The sequence below is a fragment of the Cydia splendana genome, chromosome 11 (genome assembly GCF_910591565.1).
Source record: "Cydia splendana chromosome 11, ilCydSple1.2, whole genome shotgun sequence".
Taxonomy (NCBI): domain Eukaryota; kingdom Metazoa; phylum Arthropoda; class Insecta; order Lepidoptera; family Tortricidae; genus Cydia; species Cydia splendana.
The window spans coordinates 17,723,218-17,747,993 of NC_085970.1; the positions used below are offsets into that span (position 1 = coordinate 17,723,218).

Here is a 24,776-nt window from a genome sequence, read left to right on the forward strand (position 1 = left end):
GGTGTTGTACCACTGCACTGTGCGCCTTAATGAGTAACCTTTTAACGAAAACATAACGTTAGATAAAAGTGGTCTATACGCACTTAAAGATTGAATTTCCCTTTTTTGCAACTTAATTTTTCGATGTATAATTTATTAATTATATTTTTAAAGTTGTAACTTTACATATGTTGTAATAACTTAGTTTGACATTTAGATTTAGTTGGATAGTGAGTTTCATAATAATTATATTAGAATAAAAGGAGCTATGCTTTTAAACAAAATATTTTATTTAACTTTTTAAAAACATGCTTTGAAACAGAATTGGCATATGCATAGTGAATGTAACAGAATTGTGATTAAAATAATTTTAGAACACAAAACGGCAAAACGATAGCATAGGAATGTTGCAATAGTGAACTAAATTCTATTGCAAAATATATGCATGCATCATTACATTTATTATTACATATTTATACAATTATATTAATTTTACATTCAGTCCATCTTTTCTTTACTTCCTCCCTTAATAATAAGAGTATTTACAGGTTAATTGTCAAAAACACCTGTCAGATTATAAAAATAAATATATTTTAGAATCAATATTATTATTTTAATGATTAGGTAATTGATCTCTTATTAGTAAGAGAGAAATTCTTAAATAACATTATACACACATAAAAAATTGGTGGTTAAATATGGGATACTTATCTGAGATTTATTTTGAGATAGTATACAAGTTTTATGAGGTAAGGAATTATAATTATGAAAGTAGTATTTACCTCAATGTTTTGGCACAACCCAACCCTATGCGTATGAAATCCTTAGGTATTCCCTACAATGTAACATAACCAAGTCCATTTTAATATTTTATGTGTAAGTAATTGCATACTATAATATTCTTGGATTTTTGCATGGCTTGGTTCACTGTCCACTTTGATAACATTGATAGGGAATGTTATGTTAGTTACATTGTACACTTCCATTGTTTTTAACATGTTGGCTGCCATGAGCATCACCGGTGGGATCAAAAGGTCACTTCAATTTCTATTGGGCATGGGAGCAATACTGTAGGTGTAGTATGGTGGGCAGGCAACATGTTAACTTTCACAAAATCTGCACAGAATAAACTTATGAGACACATTCTTGGTTGTGACAAAGCTCAGTTCGGGGTTTAATATCTGAGATTGTCATATATAGGAAATCTGTTAATATTAACAATAATGTTTAGATCAGAAAATCCTTTTTTCACAGACTCAGTGAGGATCAATAAAATGAAAGCTGGATATTCTTAATAACTAATTATGCTTAGGAGACCAATATGTAGTTAGTTGAATTTTCAAAGTTAGAGATAAATATAGTGAGATATGGTCGCGCCCATGCTGTGCTAGGCCTACTGTGGTAAAGGTTCTAGATCAGTGAGTTCCCAACCAGTGGGGCTTTGGGTGGTATAGCAAAATGGCAGGCACAAAAGGCCTGTTCAATATACAAGAGTGGGCATAAAGTACCATTTTTGGACCAAGGGCTTGACACAAAAAAGACCCTTTAATTAGTATCAACAGTATGTATACTTTTTGTACGGAGTTAACAATTATATTCAATTGAGATATACTGATTTATAAAGCTACTGTAGTATATATTATTATATGTATGTACACCTGAGAAAGTTAGCTTGTCTAGATATTTTAAGATAGTCTAGCTTAAGTTACCTTTAGCCGCCCAGACATCAAAACTTGGCAAGACAAACGCAATTTTGATTTGTCTTAATAAATATTTTAATTACTTATAATGAAATAGGACCTGTTTGACGACCGATGGGGCCAGCGAGTACTGTTCTGGAGACCTCGACTGGGAAGCCGGAGGGACGGAAAACCACGAGCCAGATGGTCGGACGACATTAGAAAGACGGCAGGGCCGACCTGGCATAGAACCGCCGCATACAGAACAACATGGAAATCCATGAAAGAGGCATATGTTCAGCAGTGGACGCAAATATGCTGAGAAGAAGAAGAAGAAGAAGAAGGACCTGTTTATAGGCCTCTGGGTGGCTAGAGGATAATGCTTGCAGCACACTTTGCTGTTGTATTTGCACAATTATCTTTGCATCATATCTGTTAGCAATATTGAGGAAAAAATGGTTATGGCAAAGTGTGATACTGACTTGATACAGCAAATTGGCATTATACTGCTAAGAGTTTAGAAAAGCAGAGTTGAAAAAGGCTATTCAGCTTAGTTTTCAAATATAACTGCGAGACACACTTTAGATTAACTGAACTGATTAAGATGAGATTCACTGTACACATGTTCTTCAATCTTATTTACTGTGCACGGAATATGGACATTGCATTTATTACAAAATGCATTCATTTCATGTTCATTAGCAAGATAGTCCTCTATAGAAATGTCCTGGTCTTCAATCAAGTCTTCGATGTCTGTGAACCACTGCATGTGACTCTCGTTATCATCAATGTGATCCAGGATGCCTTGCACTGTGTTATCAATGTATGCATCACATATTTTGCACCACACTTCGGCGTCATTATCGACTCGAAATATACCATTGAGCGGTTTCAGCCTGTCCACAGTTTTGGCTCTGTGATTAAAGGAGTTCACATGATCCTGTATACTCTCCAGAGTACAACTGAGCGTTATATCGCAAACTTCGCATGTTACATCATCTCTGTCGCACGATAAATAGTCGTCTATATTGATAAACTCACCGTCCACGAGGTCTTCTATAGCGGCCATCCAATTTGCGTGCGAATCTCCATCTATATGTTTTGACACCGATTCCCCCTCAGTAAGATTCACCTGGCAAGGTTTACAGTGCAACACTTCGTTTGTTAGACTTATACCGTTCTCGGACATTAGCTCGATATTCTCTTTATGTTTTACGCCGTTAGTATGCTGCTCGATACATTTGTTTGCCTTTGGTATAAACACATCGCAGTAGATGCAACGGACCCGGGTCTTGGAGCCAACGACGATCCCCGTCTGTAATCCAGTTTTCATTTTATTGTAATAATTCTGACGGGCACTTTTACTTGTAAATATAATAATTGGGAATTTCGTACTTTCTTTCTAGAAAACGATCAAGTAAATTTTGTATATGGAATGGAATGTTTGATTGACGGATGGATTGAATTGAACTGTCAGAAGTGTCAGATGGTTGAAATTCTTGAAATATGGCGCCTTAAAAAGTTTTTACACGATCGGACATAATTCGCACTACTATTATAAAAGCAGGTCAAGTCAAGCTCAGACTTGGCATTTTGCATTTGACAGCTTGGAATTCTTGCAAGAATAGTGAAAAAAAAAATGTCAAAATAAGTTGTCTACTGCATGTGTACAATATTTTTTATTGTTGTGAAAATGTGGATTTGGATTTATTGAAATAAAGTACATAGAAGCGCTAGTATATTGTAACTGAAATAAATTAGGCAAAATTTGCCCTACCTTAGTATACTAGTTACTTGAAATCATCGACCATGTCTGTAGATACAGAAGAAGATCCGGATATTTTGCAAAATTTCACCGAAGTTTTAGATGGACTTGCGGTAAGTAAACTAGAAAAATAATGTATATGTTATTCTTGTAAATAATGTAAATCAATAAAGTATTGCCCTAGTTCATGAGTGAATAAGTTCAACTTAACGTGACTCATACTTTGAATGGTAAAGCGTACTTGGAGTAGTGTGTAGGTGTTTTACATAAAACTTGCACATTATTAAGTTCTAAAATCATCTGCAACTTTCAACTCTATTGCCTTGTAAACGAAATGCTAGTAACCAAATTAGTTTCCAAAATAAATGTTATATTACTGAATATTATTTTTATTACAGGAAGAACTCAAAAAACTATTTGATTACCGAGATTTATTTTTCGAGAACAACCCTATTGGATTGGCTCCAGACAAGAATAAGCTTGTTGATGAGAAGAAAGAAATCCTAATTGAAAAATTTGAAAGCATAGATGGTAAGCTATAAGTTGTTGATATGTGTAAATAAATAAATAATTTACAGATACTCAGTAATGTTTAGTTAATGCCATAAATCGACTCTTTGCTTTGGCATTTTAGCACCATCCAAAAGGATAGTAAAGTACATCATTAGTTATTTTACACCTAAATGATCAACTATTAGATTTTGACTAATATAAATCTATACAGGTAATTTAAAATGAGCAACCTTTAAACATTTTTATATAATTTAAAATGAGCAACATTACTAAGTCTATTTATCTGAGTAAGAGCCTAGAGATCTGTCAACTCAGTGTGCCGCTTGGCAAAGGCCTTCTCTAGCACTTTCCACTGTAGTCTGTCACAGGGCACTCTCCTCCATTTCAGGCCTCCGTTAGTTTAAGTTCATCCTCCCATCTTAATAGAAGTCTTCACTGGGGCCATTTGCAGCCCCTTGGATACCAGTTGGTTAGGATTTGGATCCACTTTTCCTGGTTTTCTCCCGCCATATGTTTAGAGAATAACACATTACAAATTACAATATGTTAACTTATGTTAAGGCAATTGAAATTTGAATATAAAAAGGCAATGACTGTCTTAACGTCTTGTGTGCCGTGATAATTTTTTTCTAATATTTTCTTCGTACGCGGATCCGCGCTCCGGCATACGAGGGCTTAATTATAAACTTAAACTCAACTGCCCAGACCAGAACAGACATTTTGTAAAATCTCTTCCAGACAGCCAAATCCCGTTCTCCCTACGTGCCAGATTCCTGTACATGAAAGGGCGGTGCTACAACATCAGCACCGGCTACGACGCCCGAGCGACCCAGTGCCTCAGTAAAGCGGTGAAGCTGAGTCCGCAGATGGTGGACGCATGGAACGAGCTGGGAGAGTGTTATTGGAAGAACATGAATGTGAAAGAGGCGAAGGCTAGTTTTGAGGGGGCTTTGAAACATGTTAGTGAGACTCGTTATATTTTAGAGAGAGAGAGAGAGATCTTTATTTGCATACCAGTATGTTACATAGGTACTTAATGGACCCTGGAAGCGTATAGGAAAATATGTTGTTCACAATATATACTAATTATTTAAAAAAAATCTAAATTTCACTTTTATGTAGGTACCTAGGTAGGTAGGCTAGGGTCATAGAGTTGTGCCGTTCTTTAGAACATTCTCCGTTTACTATGAGGAATATACACAAGTGAGAACATTTCCCATACAAAATGAAGAACATTAAACATCTTTGTTTGTGCTAGGTAGACATACCTGTACAACTTCATTAACGTTATGTGGTTTACGACGTTTACACGTAAGATCAGACATCAGATTCGGACAAAAAAAACTTAAGTAATCTCTAGTATACCTATGGTAAAAGCATTCATAATTAACTTTATTACTATAGGAACTCCCTACATGTCATTAAAATTTGCCCCTAAAATCCAATTTCTGATCATATCTCTTATCTTAACTATAGTTACTAGGGCTAACCTAACTTAACTTTCTAGGAACGCAACCGCCTCTCCCTCCGCTGTCTCTCCATAATCCTCCGCCAGGAAACCGGAGACAAGCGAGAAGACACCGCCTCCAACATCACCAGGAGCGTAGAGCTCGCCAGAGAAGCTGTATCCCTCAACACTAAAGACGGAGTGTCTTGGACAGTGCTAGGGAACGCTTATTTGTGTCAATTCTTCCTTGGGGCGCAAGATCCGGCGAAGTTGAAGCTGTGTATGAGTGCGTATAAACAGGCGTTGAGCGACCCGGTGGCTAAGGGGCAGCCGGATTTGTATTATAATAAGGGAATTGTAAGTATTCATCCATGTTTAAAATACCTTTGATACCTTTCCTTTTATACAGTTTTGATTTTCATGAGGCATGTGCGCGGCGAAAACAGGGGGTTATTCCTAAATAGAACAATTAAAATAAACAGTAATTAATGGTTAACTACTAATGGTGTAAAAAGCCATTAAAACACCTACCCCCTTATTCATAAACCCACTACAAACCTCAATTAGCTAATAATCGTTTGTCTTTATCTGTCATTTTGACTTATGTATTTGTAAGAAAGGGATAAAACATAAATTAACTAAATCAGGCCCGTAAAGTTTTATGAATAAGGAGGTTAGTATTAGAATATTGTTTAATAAAATTTGTGTCACTAGAAAATTGTATAAACTTAAACACTTTATTTAACGTGCCTTACCATTTTTTTTCAGGCATTAAAATTTGAAGAATACTACGCAGAAGCGCTATCAGATTTCGACTACGCTTGCCGCCTGGATCCGCCTTGGGAGTTGCCTCGACAAGAACTAGCCAGACTGAAGCAGTACCTGACGGCCGCTGACAACCTGGCTAGAACGAGAGGCAGGATAAAGACTAAGCGGCTGCAACAGATGGTTCTGGTACGAGTACCTAGTTGAAATGAAATGAAATTTATTATTCATAACATAACATACAGTTATAGGTCAATACATAATGGGATTATTTTACATTTTGTATATTTAGTAAAAAATTTTTATTTTTATTTTGTATATTGTAATCAAGGTCGCACTCATTAAAATTCATGAGATGCAACAGATGGTTGTCCTGACTTTAGGTACAGTCACCTGCAATAATATGTTAAGCAACGAAGGTCGCAAAAATATCTGACACCATCTTATTTGTAGAGCCATAAAAGCGTGTCACATATTTTTGCGGCCTTCGAAGAGTATCATATTATTGCAGGTACGAAAATAGGTTTATTTAATTAAATTTTTTATGTTCCACTGCTGGGCAAAGGCCTCCTCTTTCTTCCGCCACTTACCACGGTTTGGTGCATTAAATTAAAAACCAAACATGCATTTTTGTAGTAATTCTATTATATCCTTAGAGCATTTAATAACTGGAGTCGCCTTTAAGAGTTTACCCCTCTGCCGAAAAACTTTTGTATGGACTGACATGGCTATTTGTACTTTACGTACAAATCATGTAGAAATAGCAATACATTTGACGTCCCCTCCCCCGCAAAAATCGGCAGACTATTTCGTAAAGAAAATGACAGCCATGACGTCTCCAGTTACTAAATGCTCTATATGCCCATCGACCAGGCCCCTATTTCACCACGGTGACAGGTGCGAGAATTCGACAAATTTCACTGTTGCTGACGGCACAGGCATCCATGGGCTATGGTTACCGCTTACCATCGGGCAGGCCGTATTCCTGTTTGTCACCATCATTGTATTATTTAAAAAAACTTTATTATACCGGCAAAAAACCGGTAAACTCTCTTGCGATGTTTATGATGATAATGATGACAATTGTCACAAGATTTAAAAGAACTTTCGATCATTCTTGACAGCAAATAAGTTCTGTGTCGGAATTTCGTGACAATTGTCGTGTTTCTTGTGACAATTGCTCCGCAATAGCTCCGCAAAATAAGTACTTATTAACTGGTGATATAGTGGAGTTTTATTTAATTAACATGTTGGTGGCAAACAAGCACACCGCCCGTCTGATGGTAAGCGGATACCGTAGCCTATGGTATGGAGACCTGTGAAGTCAGTAACAGTGATGTCGACAATTGTCGCACCTGTCACGGTGGTGAAATAGGGGCCTGGAGGCAACAGTATGTTACCGTTACCGTTTTCTGCTCAATGTCAAACCACCATTGACCAGATTTGTTTCCGTAGTCCATAGACAAGAAAATGCTGGGCGTGTACGCGACGGCGACCATAGACAACAACGGTAAACGCGAGCCCGCCTTCAGCCACGCCACTTTCGACCAGCTGGTCGACGGCAAGAACGCGGGCAAAGTTGTGCTGGGCAAAGTTGTAGGCTCTATACATAATGAGAACGCTGTACCATTGTAAGTATACTTTTGCTTTGTTTGATACTAATTATATTGGATTGTGTTCTATTATGTTCCAAGCTCTATTACCACAGATGCAATATTTTATACTACACCATTCAGAGACGAATAAGTTTAAGCACTGGCCGTATTTAGCTGAACATTTGGCCTTTTCTTATCACCTTTTCATTTTAGAACCAAACGAAGAGGCATTGTCTTTTGGTATGTCGATTCGTTATATACTACTCGTGCCTGTGAAAGAGGTCGGGAAATTCCAATTTTATGCTTCAAATCAAATACATAAATTGACAGTTTTCATAAGCACAAAGATCATAAATGCAAAAATACCTACAATATAACACCTACAACAGGGGCCTATTGCATAATAAAATACAAGCTAATGATACTATTTGTGATTGTGTATGTAATATCACTAATAGTTTACTTGTATTTTATTATGCAATAGGCCCCAGGACGACATTAAATTTATTATAAATTTAGGAAAAAGGATCCCACCCACAAATATATATAAATATTCACTAGCCACTGGCCATTTTTAGAGCTCCGTACAAAGCTTTGCTCGCGGAGCTCTTATGGGATCACTTCGGTCTTGCAAATCGGTTAAATGCGTTTTTCTCAAAGACCGTTTGATGTAGGTACCTAAAAATTTTATTTTCTTAAAACTTTTTTTTAACCTTGTGACAAACAATAAGCTTAATTTTTTCAGCACATTCGCGATAGTGGACGCCTCGATGGAATGCGTACTAGTAACAGTGTATAACTGGGCGGACGGACGGGGAGCCATCATCGGCGACTCCGTGGCCATACCCGAACCTAAACTTACCACGCACAAACTGGACGGACCATTAGCTGTAAGTAGTATATATAACGGGCAATTTAAGACGTACTTAACATTAGAACGAGGCTCTCCACTGTTTGCTCCCAACGTGTACTTGGTTTCTACGGCCATCTGAGCAGGACAGAGCCAGATAGCCTGGAAAAGCTCAGAATTACTGGCCGCATGGCAAGGAAGCGTAGGGGTGGACGTATGGCCACGCGTTGGGCGGACAGAATAACTTCAGAGACAAACGCCACATTGCAGGCTAGCATGCACTGGGCCCAGGACAGAGCGGTCTGGAGAGCACTAGAGAAGAGTGTCCACATTCATCACCTCCCTGAGCCATGAGGATACGACAAGGAAATAGAAGAATTTAAGACCTTATATTGTTGCGATAAGGTTGCAGATTGATCAATTAACCCACCCCAGACGGGTTACTAGAACTTAGATTTAGCCACTAACTCGGGGTTAACCGGTTAAGCCCGGAGTTACCAGTACAATTTAACCCTGTGTTAAAGGTTAACTCCTACTTAGTGCTTAACCCAGGATTGGTGCAAGTGGCCCTTAGGGATTAGTGTGGTTTCCTCACAATGTTTTCCTTCAATGAAGAGCTACTATGGAATATTAGATGATATTTCGGACAGGCCGAAAGAAAGAAAGTGTAATAAATTAAAATGAAACGGAACTAAAAACACTTTGTCACAACAATCAGTCTCTGCGGCCTCACTGCAGATTTCCGTTCGACAGCTTACTACATATAATAAATGTGACAATCCATATCGAAAGGGACCTTATGGTGGTCGGCGCTTACGTCGCGTAGTACCGCATTAGTATGTATTCTGAAATAAATTATTTTTATTTTATTTATATTTTCTTAATTTATCTTTCTTCATAGGCTAGGTCATTTATAGTATGAATATAAAAGTAAAATACACAAACACATAACAAACAATAAAAAATAGATATAAACACATTATTAAAAACCTAACCTAGGGTGCCGCCAGCAGCGGGGCAGGGCCCAAGCTACCGGTGGTCAGGGCCGCAGAGAGAGGAACCGGCGGACTATCCGCGCCGTGTACAGTATCACCGCCTTCTGCATCTGGCCCTTGATCCTTTATTATTTATTTATTTATTAGTATTGGCGCACCGCTGATAATGGCGAAAGCACCGACCGTCATAAGATCCCTTTCGATATGGATTGTCACAAGTATTTTTTTTTTCTTTTCAGAAGTACGATTTCAAGTCCATCCGAGTCAACAACCCCACGCTCCTCCGCGTGAACGGCAAACGCGTCGGCCTCGACCAGTTCGCGTCCACCAAGGTCACCAGCACGTACGAGGTGCACTGACCAACCCAACACATGTACCTACTAACACTGTTGTTGGATCTTATCTCTTCGCAGTAAGGTTTAAGGTTATCTTACATCCCTATTTTGTAAAATGAATTTTTGTACGCTTAAATTCGTGCCGATATACAGTGTGGAAAAATAAGTCGGGCCCTGGAGGGAAACTATCTTAAATCTTTAAGTTGGCTCATTTTACTTAAAGGAGACATTCCTTTATTTTTAAAAAGAAACAAAACTGCATTCAAAGATTTTCTAAAACTCGCTTGCCTCGCCCGGGACTCGAACCGACTAAAAATTCTAAAAAAATAAACACTCGCAATTGTATTCTACTAGTCGATACAGTTAATGTTAATGATAACATTTCTCCAAGAAACATTACGCCTTACACTCGTCTGTCGTACAAAATATCCATAAAATCTAATATTTAGTACTCAAGATTTTTTTAGACAAGTCAAATTGAAGAAAAAAGAAAAATCTTTGAATGCAGTTTTGTTTCTTTTTAAAAATAAAGGAATGTCTCCTTTAAGTAAAATGAGCCAACTTAAGGATTTAAGGTAGTTTCCCTCCAGGGCCCGACTTATTTTTCCACACTGTATGTATGGTTTAATCTTGCTTTGCTTAAAGTAAGGACGCTAAGCACGAAGAATTTCATACATTAACCCGCCAGTTCCTATCTCTATCGTACGCGCGTAATTATGTAGCTGTCCCGCCTGCGATGCCGGCGGTCAATAACACTGTGCGAGCGGCAGAGCAACAAAATAGGGTATTTGACTACTAGTCATATCAGTTTCTTTTTTTGAACTGTCAATACGATTTTGCTACTATGGAATTTATATGAAACACTAGCATATGACGTCACGAAATTACCTACTCTTTATAGTTTTATACGGGATTTAAAATAGAAATTGTGTTTAAAAATAACTGCTGTCTACGTTTCTCTATTAATCTTCTAATGCTTTATTTCATGCATGGTGTAATAGTTATTAAGGTGTAGGTAAGGTGTGGTGGTTTATTAAGTGCGGAAAAGAGGAATTACCTATTCGCACATGTATCGTACAACGTTTTACAGTACATATGGCCCTTTAAACTTTTGACATACGCACGAAAAGCTATTTTATAGCTGCTATTTTACGCACTAGTGCGGGAAAATAGGACCATATGTACTGTAAAATAATTGTGACGTTCCACGGGAAAAGGTACCTTATGAGGGTTTCTAGTTTCGGAGATATGAAATGTTTTGTAAAGAGGTGAAAAAATGCTCAATTTTTTTTTATTGTGTGATCTGAAACCTTAATGCGTAACGTTTGTTTACCTGTTTTTATTTTTGTTATAAGTTAGTTAAAAGCCTAGTAATGTCGTCTCAGAGTTTAGTAGAAAAGGTACCTTATGGAAAAAAGATTGAAAATTCCCAAAAAAACTAGTCAATACGGGAAAAGAAGTTTGGTAGTTCTCTACCAATTTCCTGTATTAGCATTCTGCAAAACTAATTTGATAATTTCACTTCTGGTTGGGGCGCCTCGCAAATATTATGACCGTACATAGACCGACATCACAAATCCAAGTAGTCTGCTATTATACCAAAGTTACTCTCGTCAAGTCTTTCTTAACTAGAATAATCTTCATTTGGTTTGGTCGCATGCAGTAAATCAGCCATTGGTTTGCTGAAAAATGCCAATACCCGACGCATTACCATAAGGAATATCTGAGGTCATTGAACCTCAATGCCGCTTATCTTCAATAGAAACCGAAATATATTATTGATAAGAAATAGACGATTTATACCATTACCAAAATATTATTAGTTTATCCTAACTGTTCCATCATCATCATGCCTCATCATGTAACTTAATCACAAGGTACCTTTTCATTACATACAAATTATTGGTCTTTTTTAAGATTATTATGACGAAGAACTAATTAAATTTGGGGCAGTTTAATGTAAATTAATATTTTCTATTCATAAAAGATAAACTGTAATATGATGGATATTTACTAGTGATGTATTATTAGATTTATTTCCATAAGGTACCTTTTCGTAAATGTATGGAGCAAATACTGTTATTGTTATGTAAGTTTAAAGTGGCATAAGGGGTTAAATATAGTATTTAGTTGGGGTTTTAGGATTTATTTCATTTGAATGACAGAATTTCTTTCATATGTGCTCAGAAAAATTGATTGTGTGTGACATTAAAAGTAAAAATATTCAATTTTGTGATTTTATATGAAAAAGTCAGAAAATACATTTTCACCTCTAAATCGGTATTGTTTGTTGCTTAAACTGTCTGTCAGTGTCGTTTTCTAATAGATAAAATTTAAATCTTGAGAGCTTATTGCAATCAATCGTGAAAATGAAATAAAACTTTATTTTCAAGAGATTGGTTAGTATACACATAAATCAGTCGATATCAAAAGTTTCTATTTGCATTACAGAACAAGTCGCAATATTTTTTTAATCTCAGATATATAAGGTATTATTATTTGTAGTCAACTATGTAACTTACTTCAGGAACATAGTTTTTTAGGCGGCTAAACTTAAAACTTCTCTATCGTAAAGTTGCTCATTTCACAACATTATTTTCAAAAAATCATATCTCTGTAACTACGCAACCTAGAAGGTTGAGCTTTTGTGTTATCGATAGCTTATTTATTGTAGATTACTGGGGTATGCATAACTCCATACCCGGCATAAGGTACCTTTGACCGTGGGACGTCACAATTTATTTTGAATACAGTCAAATACCCTATTATGCGTGTCGGATAGGAAATGGCTTGCGAATGTACGAAATTCTTTGCGCTTAGCGTCCATACTTTACCTTTCCACAGATCATATAATACTAGTACAGATACCCAATCCCATACTAAAAAAGCGCACCGTCCTAAGTATCTTATACTTGTAGCTAATTTTTTAGTTCACAGTGACAAACTAGATGGCGCATGGAGCTAACAAAACTCTTACAACAAACATGAGTTGAAATAGCGTCGAAAGACCTCTCTTGCGACATCTGTTGTAGCTTTCACGCACTAAACCTACATATCACATTCATTTTAAGAGCGCTATTACATTTCGGCGTTGAGCGAGTTTAGGTATTTTACGCGTTGCGGCAGGCCGTGCGAGCTCAGTATGCCGATCCCTTCTACCACACTCGCACTACAATGATGGATTAAACATTCTTGATCCTTCGCGAAGCATATTGAAATCAACCATAACAACACTAACTGTACTTAACTTTTAAAGTTCTAAAACTGTTATTTGGTAAGTACGAAAATACTAAATGCAGTGCAAATGTACATAGGGGCTGTTCATAAATTACGTCATCTATTTTTGACGATTTTTGACCCCCCCCACCCCTCAAATCATCCAAAAATCAAGCTTCGGATCAATCTGTTTCCTCCTACGTCATGTTACCATCATCCGATGTCCAGACCCCCCCCCCCCCCACTCCTCCCATTTGAAACGACGTAATTTATGAATAGCCCCATACTCGTACTTATGAAGGTATATTACTCGAAAGAAATTATAGGTACCTACTCGCTTGTTTACATGTTTCGTCATTGCATTTGGTACCTATAGGTTGTAAAGTTTGTATCAACGAGGGTTTAAAAACGAACTGGTACTGAGGATCTGATGATGATTAAGGTGGTCACGGATACCAATCAACCATGTAGTAACATGATTAGGCTCGTTTGATTCGTCTCAACAAGATCTTTGACACTGAAGATACACAGGGTCTGATGATGGAGCTGGAAGGTGGCCACGGGTACCAGTCTATCATGTAACTAAACAACTTCGTGTTTGGGCTCGTTTGATTCGTCTCAACAAGATCTTTGACACTAGGTGATACTCAGAGTCTGATGATGGAGCTGGAAGGTGGTCACCGGTACCAATCAACCATGCAACTAAACCACTTCGTGTTTAGGCTCGTTTTATTCGTTTCAACAAGATCTTTGACACAAGATAGTACTCAGGGTCTGATGTTGGAGCCGGAAGGTGGTCACCGGTACCAATCAACCATGCAACTAAACCACTTCGTGTTTAGGCACGTTTTATTCATCTCAACAAGATCTTTGACACAAGGTAGTACTCAGGGTCTGATGATGGAGCGCGAAGGTGGCGACGGGTACCTGTCTATCATCATCAGCTCCATCATCAGACCCTGAGTAGTATCTTGTGTCAAACATCTTATTGCGACGAATCAAACGAGCCCAAACACGAAGTGGTTCAGTTACATGGTAGACTGGTACCCGTGGCCACAGTCCAGCTCCATCATCAGACCCTGAGTACTAACTTGTGTCAAAGATCTTGTTGCGACGAATCGAACGAAGCCAAACACGAAGTGGTTTAGTGGCATGGTTGATTGGTACCGGTGACCACCTTCCGGATCCATCATCAGACCCTCAGTACTACCTTGTGTCAAAGATCTTGTTGCGACAAATCAAACGAGCCCAAACACGAAGTGGTTCAGTTACATGGTAGACTGGTACCCGTGGCCACCTTCCAGCTCCATCATCAGATCCTGAGTACTATCTTGTGTCCAAGGTCTTGTTGAGACAAATCAAACGAGCCCAAACACGAAGTGGTTCAGTTACATGGTAGACTGGTACCCGTGGCCACAGTCCAGCTCCATCATCAGACCCTGAGTACTAACTTGTGTCCAAGGTCTTGTTGAGACGAATCAAACGAGCCTAAACACGAAGTGGTTTAGTTGCATGGTTGATTGGTACCGGTGACCACCTTCCGGCTCCAACATCAGACCCTGAGTACTATCTTGTGTCAAAGATCTTATAGAAACGAATAAAACTAGCCTAAACACGAAGTGGTTTAGTGGCATGGTTGATTGGTACCGGTGACCACCTGCCGGCTCCATCATCAGACCCTGAGTACTATCTTGTGTCAAAGATCTTGTTGAGACGAATCAAACGAGCCTAAACACGAAGTGGTTTAGTTGCATGGTTGATTGGTACCGGTGACCACCTTCCGGCTCCATCATCAGACCCTGAGTATTATCTTGTGCCAAAGATCTTGTTGAGACGAATCAAACGAGCCCAAACACGAAGTGGTTTAGTTGCATGGTTGATTGGTACCGGTGACCACCTTCCGGCTCCATCATCAGACCCTGAGTACTATCTTAAGTCAAAGATCTTGTTGAGACGAATAAAACGAGCCTAAACACGAAGTGGTTTAGTTGCATGGTTGATTGGTACCGGTGACCACCTTCCGGCTCCATCATCAGACCCTGAGTACCTACTATCTTGAGTCAAATAAATACATATAGAATGTCAGGTCGTTTCAAATATTTTTAATCCTGTCCGGTAGTTTATTAAACTGTACCATTATAAATTATAATACTATAAAAACAGTGCTAGGATCAAAGTCTCTCGTTGCGGTTTACACGCACACAGTATAGCGTTTTACACGGCGCCCGCCGCACACAATGATAAAAAACCTCGTCGTCGCCGTTGAAAATGTGCGGAGCCGACCGACACACGTCCTGCCTCTACAAGCTCTGCCGCGGCACTGAGCTGGCGCAGCGCGCGTCATCGGTAATATAGAGTAGTTTTAAAAAAATTGCCAAAAAATTATAGTAGAATTTCATAAACACTAATGTATACCAACAGTATAAGCAAACGTTGCAGATTGCTTGAGTATGAAAATGACTTCGATATTAAGTAGATTTTCGTAGGAATTGACACTTGTTTCGGAGAGAAAATCGAGTTCGTTTTACTTTGATTTTCTCTTTCTCAAAGGTATGTAGGAAAAATATAGTTTGATATGCCTAAAGTACAGGGTATTAGTAATACAAAATAGCCAGGTTTAGCAGAGTAAAATTCTCAACATTTCCAAATAAGAGCTCGCCATTCAGTGCTTCACGGGGTTTTTCGGAAACGACCATCAGAAAAAAAATCATTACTAATTTAATAAGTCCTTTTTCTAATATTTACAACGATATTTATAAAGATAAGAAGACGCTTTTACTGGAACAAGTACTCATTGTTTCTAATAATGAGCGCAAAGTCCTGAATTTCGTCGACTAGTATCATCAATTTTGCATTATTTCGACTTTTCTTGTAAGAGCGCTCTTAAGGTTCATTGTTACTAGATGGCGTTTCAGACATCGGCGACAAAATTAAAATCTATTTACATACTTTAAGTCAATTTACGATTATGAAATCAATTTGACATTTTTGTTTCTTTGGTTACATTTTTTGTATTGTAAATAGAAGTTTGATTGGGTACTTTTAGTAAGGGGTCAAAGTTTCCTTACAAATCACAGGTCATGTTCTTATCGCTTACCTTGTTTCGGCACGACGAGCGTTCGAGTAAACCAGCATAACTGTGACTTTGAGATACACAATAATGCATAATCAAAGAGCGACTCTTATGCTGGATTGAAGTTATCTAGTAGGTACCTACGCATCACGTTAGGGCAAAAAGAAAAAGGCATTGCGGTACGATCAGTACGGTTACCATCAGTTTGTCACTGACATAAACGCCGTCGAGAACGTAATTTACTTTTTATACGTCCCGTTTGCACTAATATGTGAGTGCGAGCGAGATGTATAGAAAGTAAATTACGTTCTCGACGGCGTTTATGTCAGTGAAAAACTGATGGTAACCGTACAGTTTTAATAAATAATTCTGGGCGCTAAGCGTTGCATTGGTTGCCGTGCACATGGCCTTGAGAGGCCCAAGGTTGCGCCGATACAAACTATTTGAAACGTTCGTTAAATAAAATCGTAAGTAAAAAGTTTGCGCATATTAAAATAAAAAATTATATATAATTATAACGCGGTATCGTCTTAGATTTATTATCAAATAGAAAAGACCATGACCATTTTGTGTCAAAAAGGAAAGGCCAACACTTACAACAAATACCTAAATACCTATGGAAGTGTCTCCTTAGACAGTTTACACACTCTTGCGGTTTCAGTATGTGGGTATAGTGTCATAAGCGCTTAATACCTAATCCCAATTTCAAGTGAAATAATCAGCTATCAGGCAAGTGTGCCACACGGGGTTAATGACCTCAATCATTCTGCTGATACGGATATGCAGTGGGCATTCCGGGATTCGTGTTATATTTTATATTAGGTACTTCCTACTACAATGTTTCTGATTTTAATAAATTAATGAAATATTTTTATATTACAGTACCCATAATAAATATATTAATGAACGTGGGTGAAGGTTCTAAAATAAACACTAAGCAAATAAATTTAAAATCACAACATGCGAACGTAATGGTCCGAGGAATATAAATAAGCATATTTTCTAACAGAAATGGGTTAACAACGAATTCCTTATCATTAAACTCGAAAAGGATACACGACTCAAACAATAGAAAATCTCACAGTGACCTTCGACAAGCCAGGTAGTCGGGTAAATGGTTATTTATCACTTTAGATAAGTATATTTTGAACAACACTATACTTATTTAAACTTTCACAATTTATTCATGTATTTAAGTTTTAAGATTTACCTCCGAAGTCCGAAGAGGACGGCGTTGACGGCGGCGACGGGGCAACGCCGTCCTCGAAACGTCGGAGGTAAATCTGGAATGACTTATAATTTATACGGAAAATTGAAACAATACGGTTAAAGTGTATCAATGATTTAGGAAAGTTAGGTAAGGTAGGTACCTATTTAATTTGTTATGATATCAAACATCAGAGGGACTACCATAACGAGCGAAATTTAAAGAAATTTCGATGTCGATGATAGGGCCTCCCGAATCAGAAATTAGGTTAGTTTAATTTGTATACTTACCTACCTACTTATTATATTATGTTTAGTAAGAGGACGTTCAAAAAAGTAACCTTGACCTTCTTGAGGGGTCGATTTTTTTTATATTGAAAATTAAAAAAGAATTGTAAGTGTAATTAGGATTTCTTTTTAGAAAACAATCAACTTGTAACTTTCGAGTTCATTTCATTATGCTCAGCTCAACTCACCGAAAAATCTAGGTATCGGAATAATGTCAATGCCCCTTTTACTCCATTAAATAAAGAAAAAATATTCTTGTTCATTAATTGTTCTGGTTCTTGCCAATCCATTCAAACTATTAACCGATTTCTTAACCCTTATTTTGGCATTGTAACACCCGTGATACATGGAACTTTAAAAAATCTAGCAGGTTCACTTTATTATCTAATAAAATATTTTTCCATTAATATGTCGAGCTACCCTCCTTTATTATAGAAAAAAATAATGGACACAAGTGTCATTTTAAATTAATTAGTAATAATCAATATGGCGCCGCGGAAACAACAGATTTCGTTTCGCACTGAAAGTTTGGCACTTATTTCTTAGATAAGTACTTATATATTTTTCCATAATCTACATTTTGATGCATTTACTATCTGTTAGGGCATAAATATTTACATTGTGGTCTAATCTAAAAACATTTAATACACAGAATATTTACATGAAACTGTTATGTAGTATATTTGATACATTGCCAAGAACTCAGAAGTCATATCAAAAGGATTGTATTACATTTAATACATTGCCAAGTTGTCATAAAAATAGGTTTACTACACCGTAGCCTGTAGCGCGGAAAAATATGTTTATGGCAAAAAATGCTTCCTAAGTATATTTTTTTTTTACTTTTTAATTATTTGTTTACTTTTCCTATTTTACACAACTTTTTGTTGGCGACTTCTTTGTAACTTTACGGGATCAAATTATTCTTCCATGAATGTGTTCAGGTATTCGTAGATATAATTTATATTTACAGGTGTAATAGTCATCTGATGCTTTAGATTGGGTTTAATTAGCAATAAATGATGATTTCTGCTGCATTACATGTTTTATTTTTATTAAAACCCACATTTTTGTTCTAAATAGTATGTCGAGGGATTGGCATTGTATCAAATATGATACATATGATTTTCCGAAACTGGAAAATATTGGATTTTTTCTTTATTTTTGAATAGTCTAGTATGCTCTATAGGTGACCAAAACTAAAAAAAAAATACGTATTTAAGATATTTTGATCCCTGCAAAGATAAAGGTTAACGATCTGTCTGGCCTAGTTGGTAGTGAGTAGCTCGGAGTAAATATCTATGGAGTAGAGACGCGCACTAATTTCTATCTGAAAAATTCTGTCGTTTTTGGCGCGGGGGACGAGGTAACGCACACAAATAATGTTAACACTAATGCATTTTTAGCATGCGTCGCTACACACGCACACGACAAAATTATCAAACACTAGCAAAAACTATATTCACACAAGTACAAGAACAAACACTGACAACCCTGTCCGTGAACGAGATGACGTCAGTTCTAAGTAAACCTAGATAGTGCGAGGGACGCGCCGATAATATTGTCGATAAAATTGACAATGAATTTTAATTTCTGATTTTATCAATTATAATAATAATACAATACAATAACGGTCTAATAGCGAAGAGTCTCGACCAACACCTTGAGAGACTCTCGCTAGGTGGTTGGATCAAGGGTCAGATGCAGAAGGCGGTGATCTTGGACACGGCGCGGATAGTCCGCCGGTTCCTCTCTCTGCAGCCCTGACCACCGGTAGCTTGGGCCTTGCCCCGCTGCTGGCGGCACCCTAGGTTAGGTTTTTTATAATGTGTTTATATTAATTTTTATTGTTTTGTAAGTGTTTTTATATTTTACTTTTATATTCATATTATAAATAACCTAACTTAAGATGAGAAATGAATAAAGAGAAGAATACAATATCAAGTCTTTGTACCAGCATTTTACTAACTTTGAATTTTTGTATTGTTTAAATGTTATTTCTAATAGTTTGTCAATTTGTTTAGGGCGAATCTTGCAAGCTGATATAGAATGTTTTTTTATTATCAGTTCATTAGTTAATATTTTACATGTTGGTTTACTTCTGAAAGCAATGCAATATACTATCGAGCATGCAGATCTGATGACAGAGATGGAACGCGGCCATAGGATGTCATTTAAGGGATATTGAGTAGGGGATAATTAGTATATTGTGGTATTATCTATGAAAAGGGACCTTATTGTCGATGGCGCTTACGACACTAACATCGATGAGCACTAATCGTAGTAGTTTAAAATTGGTGATTCTGGCCCATTTTAGTTATTTTGATTTCCAATTTAGCAATTAAGTTTCTTTGATTACTGGAACATTCAATGTTGCTATCTATCCAATGCGGAGGTCAATTTATGTTATGTGACGCTGATGAACTGATCAGTCATCGGGTTTAAGGTCCCTTTGTAGTTTTTTATAAATAACTCGTATACGGTGACTTGTAGCAATAAATGTTCTGACACATAAGTAATCTACATCAAATTGTCTACATTAAGGCGAAGTGTGTAGTAAAATGCACTTTTTTGTCACCATATTTACAGACTTTTACAAGGATTTCATGCATTATTTTCTAGTATGTATAACTTCAGTCCTTGAACTACGTTATTGCTTGTCAGAAACACGACGGCTCATTATTTTCTCGATAGAATCTTAAGTTGAAAACATGCCTAACACTGTCTTTATTTCCTTATGTTAGAAGTACTACGACGAAAATGTATATGAAACTTACTGCAGTCGATAGCTTTTAAGTAAATCTTCATTATTGCTTGTCCTTTTATCGATACGTTAATTTTTTCATTCATCATTTGATGAATTCAACATTTTGCCTACTAAATTACACCCTACGCGGCAATACCTTGCGCCTATTCCTCACGCCAGTACGCCCGTGACCACTGTCAGCGTCGGACCTGTGCTAGTTTAGCGGACGTTTCATAAAATGGGTAATCACAGTATAAATATGCAAATATGTTATACACACAATGTTTTTCAACATACTTACGAAGAAAAGCAAAATAATTCTTAAATACGGTGACATTTCAGACATTCGTCCGTCATATTGTCATTTTATAACAAGTTGGGCAGCAAAGGCACACACCCATCTAACCAATCCGGAATTCAGTCACGATTGATAAATTGTGTAAACATATTTTAAAAGGCTATAAAATTAATCAAATTGAATAATTTAGACTGGTCACATTTTTGTAAAAATCGATTTCTACTGGCAAAACATATTACTTTTTGGCAACCGGGTTTTTTAACCTAATTAGACCCCGCTGAAGCCGAATTTGCCGGTTGTTTGATCGAATTCTTGACTGGAAGTGAGATATGTGATATTAAAGGTCCCTTTTTTTAGTTTTTCGTAAATAACTCGTAAACGGTGGCCAATATAAAAAAAATGAACTAATAATCTAGGTACACAAAATTTTCAATAAAAAAGATTCAGTACATTTTTAGCAGGGATCAATATTTAAAAAGATAATAAAGAGGGAAAGTTAATTATAATAAATTCTAAGGTTCCTTGTTTTTATTTTTTCGTTAATAATTTGAAAAGTATGACTCATAGCAAAAACAAATCTTACACATAAATCATCATCATCATCATCATCTCAGCCATAAGACGTCCTCTGCTGAACATAGGCCTCCCCCTTGGACCTCCATACGTGCCGGTTGGAAGCGACCCGCATCCAGCGTCTTCCGGCGACCTTAACAAGATCGTCTGTCCATCTTGTGGGTGGACGTCCTACGCTGCGCTTGCTAGTCCGTGGTCTCTACTCGAGCACATTTCGACCCCATCGGCCATCTTCTCTGCGTGCAATGTGGCCTGCCCATTGCCACTTCAGCTTGCTAATCCGGTGGGCTATGTCGGTGACTTTAGTTCGTCTACGGATCTCCTCATTTCTGATTCGAACACGTAGAGAAACTCCGAGCATAGCCCTCTCCATAGCTCGTTGAGCGACTTTGAGTTTTGAGATGAGGCCGATAGTGAAAGACCACGTTTCGGAGCCGTAAGTCATCACTGGTAACACACATTGATTAAAGACTTTCGTCTTGAGGGAGGTATGTCGGACGAAAAGACATTACGTAGTTTCCCGAACGCTGCCCAACCGAGTTGGATTCGGCGGTTGACCTTTTTCTCGAAGTTGGACCTACCTAATTGGACTACTTGTCCTAGGTAGATGTACGAGTCAACAACTTCGAGTACCGAGTTCCCAACAGAGACTGGGATGGGCACAACATTTTTTTATTTTTTATTAAATCCTTTTTTTTTTAAAGGGGTTTTGTCACGCAGTGACAATGTCACCCCCGTAATGAGATCTAATAGTAATAATGATGTAGTAGTGAAGTATTACCTACACCACTACATCACATATAAGTATAGTTTGCACATCAACCTGGCCTCGTCTGATAGTGGTGATGCCAGGACGATGTTGCAACTACCTATGTTGGTAGATTTAATAAATGTCATGTCATTCCTCAGCGCCTCATTACGGACACATTCCATCAACACATGGTGAACATCTTCTATTCTATCGCACTCTTGGCAATTTGGTGAAGCCGCTAGTTTCATCAGGTGCTTGAATTTGTTTGACGGAATGTGCCCGGAACGAAGTCTGAGGAGTGATACTACCTGTTTCCTGCTAGGGCACAACATTGGCATTTGACATAAGTTTCGTCTTGTCCATGTTCATTTTCAAGCCCACCCGTTGTGAAACTCGGTTGAGGTCATCGAGCATCATGCTGAGTTCCTCCATCGACTTTGCCATGACTACGATATCGTCGGCAAACCGAAGGTGAGTGATGTATTCGCCGTTGATGTTGATGCCAAGTCCTTCCCATTCCAGGAGCTTGAAGGCGTCTTCCATTACGGCAGTAAACAGTTTCGGAGAGATAACGTCTCCCTGCCTTACGCCTCTTTGTAATGGAATCGCCCTCGTGCTCTGCTCCTGTACTCGGACCGACATGGTGGCGTTATTATACAAACACTTCAACACTTCGATGTACCGATAGTCAATATGGCATCGCTGAAGAGAGTCAAGCACCGCCCATGTTTCCACCGAATCGAAGGCTTTCTCATAGTCCACAAACGCTAAGCATAATGGCAAGTTATACTCTTCGGTCTTCTGTATAACTTGCCGCAGCGTATGGATGTGGTCTATGGTACTATAGCCTTTTCGGAAACCGGCTTGTTCGGGAGGCTGGAAGTCATCAAGTCTGTGTTCGAGACGGTTCGTGATGACCCTTGAAAACAGCTTATAGACATGGCTCAGAAGCGTGATGGGTCTGTAGTTCTTCAATAGGTTGTTATCACCTTTTTTGAAGAACAGCACCACCTCGCCTCTATTCCATGTTTCAGGCGTTATGCCCTCGGACAAGGCGGAATTAAAGAGCTTCTGGAGGACTTTAAGTACCGGTGTTCCACCCGCTCTCAGAAGCTCTGAAGTGATTTCGTCTTTGCCCGGCGCCTTGTTGTTCTTAAGCTGCTTCAGGGCCATCCTAATCTCGTACAGACTGATGTCCGGGATATCTTCGGTATAATGTCGGGACAGCTTGGCTCTTGGATCTCCTACCAAGCTGTCAACGGGCTTTGCGATCGAAGTGTATAACTGTCCATAGAACCTCTCGATCTCACCTAAAACCTCCGCTTTGCTCGACGCTATGCTGCCATCTTCCCGTTTCAGCTTTGTCAGCTGGCTTTGCCCAATAGACCCTTGCTTTGCTTGCGTTGCTTTGTCCTTTGCGAACACTTTGGAGCCTTGGTTTCGCTCAATAGTCTCTTTAATACGGTTAGTATTAAAGAGACGCAGATCATGTCGCAAGGACTTAGATATACGTCTATTGAGCTGCCTATATGACTCCGCGTCATCGGGAGACTGTAACTGTAGCGAGCGTCGTTCAGCCATGAGGTTTAAGGTTTGCTCGGTCAATTTCTGAGGTCTATCTTTACGGCGGGGTCTAAAAAACTTAGACCCTACTGTGTGGACAGTTTCCACTAGCCCGTCGTTGATTTCGTCCACTGAAGCCAAGTTCTCTAGGCAAGCAAAGCGGTTAGAGAGCTCGAGTTGAAAGCTTTCGGGGTTTTGAACATGGGCTCGAGTAGGTCGGAGCGTAGACTTCATCAGGCTGGACCTTTCAATTTTAATATTGATATTCAGTGTGCCTCTTACGATTCGGTGATCACTACCGGTCTTTACCCTGTTGATCACACATAAATAATAAACATAAAATTTCCTACAAGAAACATGTAGAACACTATTCGCTAGGATCAATATTTAAAAAGACAAAGCAGCCGGTAAGTTAATTACAATCAATTTTAAAGTCCCTTTTTAGTTTTTTGTAAATAACTCGTAAACGGTGTCCCATAGCAAAATAGGTTTTATGAATAAATAATCTACATAAAATTTCCTGCAAAAAACATCTGAACACTTTTCTCTAGGATCAATATTTAAAACGATATTAAAGGAAGAAAGTTCATTACAATCAATTCACATGTTACTTTTTTTAGTTTTTAGGGTCCCGTACCTCAAAAGGAAAAAACGGAACCCTTATAGGATCACTCGTGCAGATTTCAGATTTCAGATCATTTATTCGTAAATATCACATACATATTTATAAGTCACACAATAGGTACACACAGTTCATAATTAATTAATTATTTACATTATGCATTAAGTATATTATCTTAAAATTATTTATTACATTCCTTTGTTTTTAGTAAACATACCTACAGGTTATGATTTACATATTAGGTATTTGATGTGTTAGGGTCAACGGGTTGGTCATTTGCAGAAACTCTGAGACAGTGTAACATGCTAGGTCCATTAATATTGCCTTCAGTTTTTTCGAGAATGCTGCGTTGCTTTTAGCCTCTTTTATGTTTAGAGGAACATGGTTATATATGCTCGCCCCGGCAACACTGAGCGCTGCACGGGCCTTCGCCAGCCGCCGGTTCGGAGCTATTAGCAGCGGTTGCCTACGTGACGTCCTATTTAGTGTTTGGTAGTTATGTAGGTTCTCGCGTATG

General features: G+C 38.0%; 2 protein-coding genes across 2 annotated transcripts; one reads left to right on the forward strand and one right to left on the reverse strand.

The window, feature by feature from the left end:
* Positions 1–246: 246 nt before the first annotated feature.
* LOC134794834 (uncharacterized) lies at positions 247–3,122 on the reverse strand. Its single transcript, XM_063766634.1, has one exon. The coding sequence runs from the start codon at positions 2,989–2,991 to the stop codon at positions 2,245–2,247; it is 747 nt and encodes a 248-aa protein (XP_063622704.1). The 5' UTR covers positions 2,992–3,122; the 3' UTR covers positions 247–2,244.
* A 193-nt stretch (positions 3,123–3,315) lies between these two features.
* Positions 3,316–9,982, forward strand: LOC134794835 (tetratricopeptide repeat protein 5-like). Its single transcript, XM_063766635.1, has 8 exons — positions 3,316–3,536; positions 3,822–3,954; positions 4,675–4,895; positions 5,444–5,740; positions 6,152–6,337; positions 7,604–7,779; positions 8,489–8,633; positions 9,828–9,982. Exons 1-8 carry the CDS (start codon positions 3,468–3,470, stop codon positions 9,945–9,947), a joined length of 1,347 nt encoding a protein of 448 aa, XP_063622705.1. The 5' UTR covers positions 3,316–3,467; the 3' UTR covers positions 9,948–9,982.
* Positions 9,983–24,776: the final 14,794 nt, after the last annotated feature.

Coding starts and splice junctions, on each gene's coding strand:
- LOC134794835 (XM_063766635.1), top strand. CDS start 3,468: ATGTCTGTAGATACAGAAGAAGATCCGGATATTTTGCAAAATTTCACC. Junction 3,955..4,674: donor AAAATTTGAAAGCATAGATG/GTAAGCTATAAG, acceptor AATCTCTTCCAG/ACAGCCAAATCCCGTTCTCC. Junction 8,634..9,827: donor AACTGGACGGACCATTAGCT/GTAAGTAGTATA, acceptor TTTTCTTTTCAG/AAGTACGATTTCAAGTCCAT.
- LOC134794834 (XM_063766634.1), bottom strand. CDS start 2,991: ATGAAAACTGGATTACAGACGGGGATCGTCGTTGGCTCCAAGACCCGG.